This window comes from Seriola dumerili, unplaced genomic scaffold (assembly GCF_002260705.1).
Source record: "Seriola dumerili isolate Sdu_G_001 unplaced genomic scaffold, Sdu_1.0 BDQW01000108.1, whole genome shotgun sequence".
NCBI lineage: Eukaryota > Metazoa > Chordata > Actinopteri > Carangiformes > Carangidae > Seriola > Seriola dumerili.
In genome coordinates this window covers 356,726-367,769 of record NW_019174363.1, presented here as the reverse complement: position 1 = coordinate 367,769, position 11,044 = coordinate 356,726, and the positions used below count along the sequence as shown (strand labels likewise).

General features: G+C 39.0%; 1 protein-coding gene across 1 annotated transcript in view; it reads right to left on the bottom strand.

Moving 5' to 3' along the window:
• Window positions 1-4,510: 4,510 nt before the first annotated feature.
• Window positions 4,511-11,044, bottom strand: part of LOC111222796 (neurexophilin-1) — a 58,556-nt gene continuing 52,022 nt past the window's right edge. The window contains exon 2 of the mRNA XM_022746649.1: window positions 4,511-6,429. Coding sequence (XP_022602370.1) covers window positions 5,692-6,429 — 738 coding nt within the window. The 3' untranslated portion in view covers window positions 4,511-5,691. The remainder of the gene's footprint in view (window positions 6,430-11,044) is intronic.

Below are 11,044 nucleotides of genomic sequence, written 5' to 3'. Positions count from 1 at the left end.
GGCTTGTTAAAGTGAGCATGGAGGGCAAACTGAAGCAGCTCCTTAATGAGGACAGCGATAAAAGTACCCTGCAGGCCGCCAATGAACACACAAACCTGGCATCCACTTTAATTACTGATAAGTTGTGAGCTAGCTAAAGGCAGCGGATTTCCCTCCCCCAGAGGCTCTAATCTGTTTAAAGCCGACTGCTGATCCTAACTGCCGAGTTGGAGGATTCGATGGCAGGTGCCACTGTGAAGTCCCAAAACAGACGCTATCAGTCTTGCATCCCAATCTCCACATCTCCCAGGGACTGAAATACAAGTTCGCCTCCATGTGTCCAACTTTCTGGCATGCTTGATTATTAGGAAATCTGCTCAATCACACATGGTGCGAGATCAGAAGGAGCTCCAAGAAGTAATTATAGTCAGGCACAGAGCTTTTGTGTTCTGGGTCGCTTTCACTGTGGGAGCAATGTGACGCTTTCCACAGACTGTTTACATACTCTCTGTTTGTACACTATACACGTGGGAAATATGGAGATAGATAGATAGATAGATAGATAGATAGATTAGATAGATAGATAGATAGATAGATAGATAGATAGATAGGTAGATTGACCTATCTACTACGTGTTTAAATGAAAATATAGGGCAGACTATATAACTTGTACTTTGTACTGTGGGAGGAAGCCAGAGTGGCAAAGGAAACCCACGAGAACATGAGAACATGACAACATGCAAACAGACAAAAAAGATACAGAAACATAATTTTTTGTTTATTTGTTGCCTTTTTCCAAACACGTATGTGTAGTGAGGAGAGATGTCTAGTGGGAAGCCTGTGTGGAGGATGCACACTGACAGGAAACAGAATTGAAGTTGCCAGCCTGTAATTAACTATTTTATTTTTGGGATGAAGTGGATGGTTCCACTGAGGATGAAGAGTACAACAGTGAGTCTTAGGCTTTGTGTGAACAACTGAAAATTTATTTCTGGATCTCTACAACAAACCAGTTCAATAACATAACCTATAAATGCTTTAGACTGAAGTTAAATAGCTTTATTTAAAATATGATGCATTGAAGAGATTGGTGATGTTAGTTTTCATTGTAACTTCAAAAATCCATTATAAAAGCATTTGAGTGAAAACCTATGAGGCAGAAAATAGTGAATAGCAAAGTGACTGTGTCTGATTATTATTCATTATTTACATTTTCCATCACATCAGAAACACTCAGGTCTGTCCCTGTTATGCTCTTTCTGTCATGCGTTTAAATGCTAATGTGCACGTTTATTCTCTTCATATAACTGGCTGATGTGTTTGTTCAACAAGCACAAATACTTGGACCAGATGACGTCTTCATTGCAGTCAAGTCTTACCAAAGTTGTTCTTCTCTGATACACAACATGAACTTTAAAAGTGATTGTGTCACTGCCAGACTCCAGTGTGTATTGTTTCAGCAAAGAAGAGATAATAATGTGGGGCTGAAGTTGCATTTGGTCAAAGTATATTCACACTTCTCTTGGTTTTCTTAGTGCTTTTAAAACACACATTCATGCGAGATAACCCAACATAAACTTCTTATGATTACCTAGTCAGTTTTAATTGGTACATCTCTTCTTGAATTAAAGTGATATGCGTAGTTGATCTGAGAGAGTTGTGTTATTATAGATTAATAATGAGAAAAATCACCATGGAAACAGGTAAATTAAGAGCAGAGACAGTTTTTTAATCCAGTGGAGCTATAAGTATCAATGTGTGACCATTCACATTGATCTTAAAAAACACAGCAGCAGTAGCAATGAAAGGGGCTTAACACTTAAGCATAGTTGCAGACTTTAGGTTTTTTGCTTTAATGTATATGAAGTAAATCATCGATGTTTAGGCTCGCCTCTGTGTGCCACTGGGTCTGAAATCTCCCAGGAAAATAAAGGCTCAGTTTACAGCACAAATGAAGTGCTGCCATTGTTCTGCCATTGTACAACCAAATAACTAACAAAACACAATGATTCATCCCCACATTTTCTGTATAGCTGCAAAAGGAATCCTTTATATGCAAATTATTGTGATAATATACCACAGTATACTATAACGTTACTATTACAAACATTACCCAGAGTAACTGAAATGGTTATGTTTAAAAAAGGATTGGCTTCATAATAGGGGCAGAGCATCAGGTAGAGGTTATTCACAATAGTCTTAAGTTACTGAAGAACTCCCCATGCACAGCCATTGTTAGTAATCAGGTGCCAGTTTGTTACAGGAACATCTTCAGTAAATATCAAATTTAACCATCGCACATTGAAATGACTTGCATTAAGAGCATACAACGCGTTTGACCTGTGGCTTTGTCAGGTTTGCTCCGGTTTGTTTCTTGCTTAGCGAACATGAATGGACCAGAAGGGAAAAGCGTTGTTTGCTTTTAATAAAAGTTAGAATAAAGGGGCACCTCGTGGCTCACCTGGTAGAGCGCGTGCCTTCAGTACTCAGTCCGCAGCGGCCTGGGTTAGAATCCGACCCTAGGCCCTTTGCTGAATGTCATCCCCTCTCTCTCCCCCAACTTTCCTGTCTCTCTCTCACTGCTACTGTAATAAAGGCATAAAAAGCCTGAAAAAATGCCACAGTAAAGTAATTCCAGTGTGTAAGTACTTAATTTTGATTTTGTCTTATATTCTTCACTTTTTGATTTTGCATCTGAGGGCTGGTTGAAAAGGGACCAGTTCTTTGTGTCCGCTGTATCCTTGTACAGGCACCAAGAGTGGGATGGAGAAAGGAGTTTTGGCGCGAGCTGCAGCCATGTGACACATATTTTGTTTGTCTTCAGCTTTAATAAACTTGGTTATCTCAATGAATGTTATGTTGTGCCAGCTCTGAATACAAATAATAAGTGCAACAGTGTCCGTTTCACCTGTATGCAGCATTCAGCTTCAAGGTTCTGCTCAAGAAGGTTCCATTTCTTTATTGTACATATGGATAAAAGATCACAGTTTTTCACCCCCTTGTCCACCCGTCAGTGACTGTGAGGTTTCTGACTGTCTGCAGCCACAGCGCTCTCACAGTTCTATGGCTTGTAGTCACAGTGCAGATTTCTGTACATTTTTGTCATGTTTTGCTATGGCAGACACTTTTTGTTAGTTTTGTTTGGACTTTTTGCACTTCCTGTTTTATTTTGTAATTGGTTTCCTTGTGTGTCTCAGTGTTTTGCTTCCTGTCTTGGTCCTGTTTTCTGTGTGGTGATTGTCTGCCCCGCCCTAATGTGTTTCACCTGTGTTCAATCACCCTTGCCTCCCTTGTCTATATAGTCTTTGTGCTCCCCTTTGTCTTGGTCGGTTCGTCTGTTGTCTCTCTGTTGATTTCTGGGTTTGTCCTCAGTCTGTTCATGTTTCTTGTACCTGTTTCTTGTTTAAGTTCCTGTGTTTCCCTGTTCTTCCCCCGTGTTGTGTAAGCCTTTTTAGTTTAATAAACCTGTCTGCACCGTCTCCCATGCGTTGGCTGCATTTGGGTCCTACTTGCCACAACACCCTGACAATTTTCACTGATCTGCATAACTCGCGTCAGTTGTTCAGTTGTTGTTTTTGTGATACAGTACAACTGGACTCCATGATAAGTGAAAATAATTGTTTTAAATGAACAGAAGCCTCAGCAAAGTGATATAATGCCAATGCCACTTTGTTTGCTAAAACAGTCGCTAGCCTGAAAAACAAATTCCTTGCTTCCTTCCATAAACAACCACTGTCCTTTGGGTGAGCAGACTTGAGGAGAATTGGGTGAACAATTAATATTATCTTTTTTCAAACCATAGGTACAATCTTTCATGAAGCATAGCCCTAACCCCGACCCCGATGCTAGTGAACTAACCCTCAAACTTGAACCATAGTTTATTTGGCATAACCATGATTTTCCACTAATCTTATCATACGTTACTTTCTATGTGCAGCTATTGTAAAAAAATCTTTTTGAGGTGTCATATTGATTGATGGATGTGAGTGTGGCCTATTCATCTCTCTTATGTCATCAATTCGTGGCTGCCATTATTCAAAAAACTTCCCAAAGGGCGAGGCTTAGCAGTAGCAGAGGGGACACTATCCTGAGCACACGCAACAAAATGCTTAATACTAGAGAGTGTAAGATACACACTCCATTGTGATGATGAAACAAGTATGTGCTTGGGCTTGCTCCTTCTGTAAACAATTAGTTAATTAATTAGCTGAAGTATCTACCTATCTATCTATCTATCTATCTATCTACAACTTGAAACTACTATGATGTAATTCAGTCTGTCCCTAGACACTGGTGCCTGGTGTTGTCGCCCTTTCTTCTTCCACAGCTGACAGGTACACTGATATGTAAACTTCAACAAATCATTTCTGACTCATTAGGACGAAAGTCACAGTAAGAACTCCAATGTACCAGCATTCAGTTGATAAAATTTAATTCATATGTACATCTCCAGTCCCCACCCCCACCACCCCACCACCCCACCCCTCAGTAAAGAAAATTTCAATGAATACTTTTAATATATTTAGTCAGTTTTACAGCTTATGTACAGGATTGCTGTTTTCATGAAAATCACATCTAGGGCAGCAACATCATTTTCTTTGCTAGAGGAGTCAAGAACGAGCATAAATGAGTGAACAAGAGGACATAGCGGGAAGTGGAACACAGCTCATGGGGGCATGTATAGAAGTAGCGCAAATGGGATAAACTATGTACAATACAAACCATTCATACAAATTAGGCTCTAAGATATAGAATTCAATACATTACATTTGATATATTAAGTGACAATGAGCAAGCCCCATCTCCCTGAACAAATCACTGATCAATCAGTCATGTAATCAGACATTCAATCAGCCAAGAATGAAGCAATCACCCAACAAACTCAACATCTGTCTGCACTAGCAGGAGCACAGCTGAGGAGTGACAGCGTTTCAGTGTCTGAGCGCTTTACCACATTTTCTCTCCTGAATGAGACTTGCCTGAGGGAGACGTCTGCTCAGTCCAAGCTCACCACTAGATAGATAAGACCAACTTACATTTCTAAAAGCATCAAACTCACATTTAAATCTCCACTGTCTTCTTCAGATGCCTTGCAGGTTTTGTAAAAAACATCTGAGCTAGCTATTTTGTTTTTTATTCTTTTTAAATGAGGAGTTAATTTTGTTTTCTATTTATGCAGGATGAACTGCAGAGTGTAAATAGCACAGCAGGGGCAAACAGTCAATATGTTGTTGTCCAGAGAGTTCATGTATTACATATGAAATATGCTAAAAGAGGAAAACATGGTTACAAACATGTAATTTGATAAAGAGTGTGAACTAAACATGAAGTAAAAACAAAGGGCAGAATTTATAGGATAAAAAAAGGATTAAAAAAAACAAATGACCAATAAGCCCTAGTTAGCTACACATGGTTCAACAGGGATAAAACATAATTCAGCAACAAAATTCAAACTGATAATAATTATAGTAATCAGAGTTTTTCAGGTCATTTTAAGCACATTACTTTCTTTACATACTTTCTTTTAACAACAGTTAACAGATAAAACTCCCTCAAAATCCAGAACAGTAAATTGGAAAATCACTTGGGATGGTTGACTCGCTGGTGTGGACATGTTTAGGGACATAACGGCTAACATACACATTTCTCTGGAATGGGTAGAGGCCCCAGTCTGTACTCTGCTTGTCCATGGTGAAAGTGAGTATGGGACTGTCACCCAGAGGGGAAATAGGGTGTGTCACTATGGTAGTTGTAGTCTGGGCACACTTTCTGCACCAGTTTGTAGTCGGTGCTGTAGAAGGAAATGAAGATGCAGATGACTTTGAAAGGCTTGGAGCAGAGCCAGGAAACATGGCTCTGGGTCTGCTCCTGGTAGCAGGTCTTGGATGGGTCGAAGTTGCAGAGCGTGTTCTTGGCACCTTTCTCCACCTTCTCATACTCGATACGGCAATTGAAGGACTTTGAGTCCTTTGCATCGATGACAGACTGCTGTGAAGCCACATCGAACTCCACTATCTTGGTGGGTGGGACCAAGCTGACTGACACGTTTCCCTGACCAGTGGAGTTGTGGCGGAAGTAGACACTGAAAGTGCCATTACCATGATCCACAATCTTACCAGTGATCAGCAAGTTGAGTTTGACCGTCTTGATGTTGGAGTGGAAATCTCCCCAGCCGAACATCTTCTTGAATTTTCCTGTCTTAACCATGGGCCGCCGTTTAGCCCGTGGCCGCGAGTCCTGCAGGTCTGTGGAGTTCCTCAGCCAGTCCCACAGGTCCTGCTCCGAGTAGGGCTCTGGAGTGTCATAGTGAAGGTCCAAGGCTGTACTGTTTTCTTTGCCATGCAGAGTCTGTGATAGCAGCCTACTGATTGACATATCCTTACTGCTTTCTGTCCATATATGCTTTAGCGTTGATTTGGGGCTTCCTGACTTCACATGGGCACTTGTAACCTGGGGAAGAGAGAGAAAAGCATCCATCAGCTGATATATCATATTTTTCATGTGGTTGGCTACGTTTCTCCTTGAGTCTCCTGTTCGCTTTACTGTTCGGTTGCAGTAACACTGTGTGTGTACTTGAGGCCTAAAAATGTGTTGAATTCATTCATTCTTTCTTCATAAAAAATTTGCAAAGCCAATGCCTGGACTAATTTGAAACTTGCAATGTTTACATGCATGTTTGCTAACTAGCTAGTCTTCTTTGGTAACACTATCATATGATGCCCTTATAACTTCCAAGAATTTTCCCTGTCTAATTTAATCTGTGTAATTTAGAATTAATGATAGGTAAAGTTCAGTTCTAATTAACAAATTCTGCTAATAATAAATAATAATTCTTTTGGTCAGAGCCCAGTTGGTCAGCAGAACATGGTGTTACCATGCAAGCATAACAATTCATCATATATATAAAATAAAATTATCCATAATAATTCAATATTGAATGAATATTTGCTTGGGCTTAAATGTAACTGTTCTGTTACTCCCATATTATATGAGGTGTTACTGTCTTCTTTTGCTCTTTACTTGCACATTAACACATTGCTTTGTAAGCTACCATCACCAACTGTGCATCAGTGCAACAGGATAGAACCAGAGGTGTGTGTACTATTTCATGGACTTCTGTGGGTGTTAGTTGAGACCAGCTCATTAAAACATTTCTCCACAGGGCCACTGGTGGTCAAACATTCCATCGAGTACCTTTCACAGCACAGCGCCCCCTGCCTTCAGCCTGAGGTGAGGTCTAAGTGAAGTAAGTGAAACTACTTGTGTTGGTGTAGAGATCCTATAAAGGGCTGTCTTTGAATTTCTAACAACACCCAGTAGCTCCCCTAAATCCATCTTATAGCTTATCTTTTATATCAAGGTGGTCAATGCTACATGTACAAGGTCAGGGCGCTGGATTTTTTTAAAAGTTCTGTTCAGTATTTAATGTTCCCAGTGCCGTTATATAATATGCTTGTGATGTAATATGCCTGTATGTATTATTTAAGAATTCTGTGGAATTTCAAGGAGCTGGATGAGTGGAAAGGGGGTTACAGTTGAAGGCCCTAGAAGGGCTTTAGCTGGCTCTTCCACTACAAGAACATATTTCTGTAGTGGGTGAAGTGATGCGTCATGAGATATTACTTATGTTTATCATCTATATCATCTATATCATTATATCATTCAGGAAATATTGACTTTCACATTTGAGCATGCCATTTTGACAAAACTGACCAATCAAATATATTCCATGGGGGTTAGAGATAATCAATCTTTGCTTCAAGCTTCAATTTCAAATGCCGACAGCTCCAAATTAGGAATTATAGCCCAACAAGCTGTGCGAGAAAGAGAATACAGCAATCAAAATAAAACATATTGCTCCCAGGGAGTATCTGCTAGCTCACACAGATAAAGGCAGTGGCTGTTCAGCAGTAAAAGACCAGACTATTAACTAAAGAGTGCCCCTTGAATTGATGATTGATGAACCCAAGGGTTTTCACTATTTAGCGCCAATGAGTGGAATTATGTTCATACAGGCCCCACTGGAGGTATATGACATTGATTGCCTGATTTCTACTGTAAGGCGTGACAGCAGATTTGTCTTGCTGAGATTTTTGCATTTTGCTGGTTGCCCCCACGATCGATACTTGGAAAATAAGGTTTTGCTACCAATCACCTGGTCTTTGAATTGAATTGCCTCACAGTGTGTCTCTCAGGACCATAGGGACATACAGTCTCCTTTACACATACTATTACTAGGGGAATGTATCTGTACTGTAAAGTATGTCACAGCAACCCTGTCTTCTACAAATTACATTTCTATACAACTAAACTGCAACATTATCACTGGATTATGTTTAAAGGGAGGATATATTTGAATGAATGAAGTGGAATATTTATTAACAGTAGCTGAGTCGCTTGGGTGTGGATGGTGGACGTTCTAAGTGCACATCTGTCATCTGTGTAAGAAATGGATGGATGGATGGATGGATGGATGAATGGATGGATGGATGGATGGTGATTTATAAAGTATCAGTATCTGTACAGATTTGAATGATTCTGGTATTACATTCTATCAGGTTGAGATCAAATCATGCAGTATTACTGCATGATTTGATCTCACCCTGATACAATGTAATGTACAATGAGTTTGACAACTGGATTTACAGAAGAGAGTAAATCTGTTGTATCGCTGTGTGGTATGTTAAACTGCCTTTTCTGCTAACCTCCTGTTAGATGAGAACAAATGTAAACATGCCAACATCAAGCGTGGTGACAGCTTCAACCTCAAAATACTTAAAAAATATAAAAAATAGATAGATAGATAGATAGATAGATAGATAGATAGATAGATAGATACTTTATTTATCCCCTATGGGAAATTCATGTATCCATCAGCTCATTGTTGATAATAATAAAAACTGTTAATAATAAATAAACAATAATAATTAAATTAGTCCACTTCCTTTGGCTAAGCCTGATGGCAGTGGGAACAACGGATCTCCTGAACCTTTGTGTTCTGCAGTGCAGTGCGATGAGATGTTTGCTGCAGCTGTAGCTGCTTCTCTGTCCTGGCAGAATGATGTGGAGAGGATGGTTGGTATTGTCCAAGATGGCCTCCATCTTACATTGCATGCGTCTCTCCACAACAGTCCTGAGCGAGTTCAGACTCCTGCCAAGCACAGATTCAGCCTTTTTTACCAGCTTGTCCATGATGTTAAATTTCACTGATGAAAACTCTTAAACTCTCTTAAATTTATTTGATCTAAAATCATAATATAAATGTAATTAAAAAAAGACACTAGACCAAAGTCAATTGCCAAAATGAATAGTAATCATTAGAAGCCAAGCTTTGCATTTCACAGGTACAAACTGATGAATAAAGAGTTAATTTAAAAGGGTGTAACATTAAAAGGACATTCATTATATCCAGACCTAATTGTATACTAAGTGTAAGACTGTTGAATAACAAACGTCACCCCCCGGAGAATATGTTCTACAGTAGACATGAAGAAAATCAAAAGTGAAGAAACAAACAGAAGCTGATTGACATTAACAGCCCACTCAGTGGCGCTGAAGAGGATCTCAGGGGATCTGTAGCCTGCAGGTTTAAGCACAGAGAGCACTTGCCTGTGTGAGGCAGACACACTCAGCAATCATTTCCTATTCAAACAGTCTGAGGTGCCCTTCTCATACTGAAGAATATCACAGTGTGGTGGAGAGTGAGGATTACATTGGAATGGATTTATGATAATATGACTGCTTATGAAGAGGATCTGGAAAAGTCCCTTTCTCAGAGTGCATTCAGTAGAATTTACTAAAAAATGAACATAAAACACAAGACAAAGCGCCTGAGATGCAGTTGGATCTTTTTTTTCTTTTAATCCTCATAGAAATTCAGTTTTTCTAGTCAGCTGTAGAAAGTGACATAAAAACTATGTCACACACCAGCAGAGAGAACTTATTTCATTTCATCTGAACCAGTGGAGGAAGACAATTTATGGACCTTCACTTAAATAAAAATATCAATACCAATACCAATCAATGAAACGCCTTACAGTTTATATTACAGAGTGATTATTATTTGATGCATTAATGTGTATGCAGTATTTTTAAGGTGAAGCTTGTGGAGGTAGGGCAAATTTTATATACTGTTGGTTGAAATAATTTACTGTATAGGATTACATGGTATTCCATATGGACATTACTCACTCTTAAACTAATCTGCAAAGTAACTATAGCTATCAGAAAGATGTAGAAGAGTAAAAAGTACAGTGGATTAGAAGTTTATCTTAAAATTTAAATACTTGAAGTACAATTACTTTGTTACAGCAGGGACAGATTAACTCTCTTAGAGCCCAGGGGTGAAAATTAACTATATTGGTTAGATTGGGTAAAAATACACCAGCCATCATAGAGCTTTTACCATTTGAGGTTTTAATTGGGCTTTAGTGGTGCATGTTACTAAACGAATTTGTAATTAATCTGACTGCCACAAAATAATTGCCTCACAGACAACAGAGGGCCTTCAGGGCCCATGAGAGTCTTGATTCCCTGGGCAGTTTCCTGCGTCCTTTAACATTTGTTAAAAACTACACTGCACAGCTGTTGTTAGCCTGATATATAAATTGAATTGTTGCAGTTAAACAAAATGTTTAACTGCATTCATTCAGTCTGATGTTCTGTTACAGAATGGGTGTGTTTGGGAGGGCCAGTGTCATTTTAAGTCAACACAGAAGCTGCTAGGAGTTACTTTAATGTTTTTCACAAAGATCTAAGAAACATGCCATTTTAAAGTTGTCATATATACACATGTAAGTTGACTTAAAACAACCTGTACAACTGCAACAATTTTATCATAAATTTAACACTATTTATAAGCCCATTTTTTCTGTCAGTATTTTTCATGTTGTAAGGTCTTGGCCTCACCCTGTAAGTTGCTTTGAGATAATGTATGTTATGATTTTGCGCTACACAAATGAAAAATTTAATCGAATTGAATAGATTGAATAGATGTAGGAAAATAATAAGCCTTTTCTTAATCCTGTTCACAAAACTCTGATTGGTCAATTATTTTTCCGGCCAG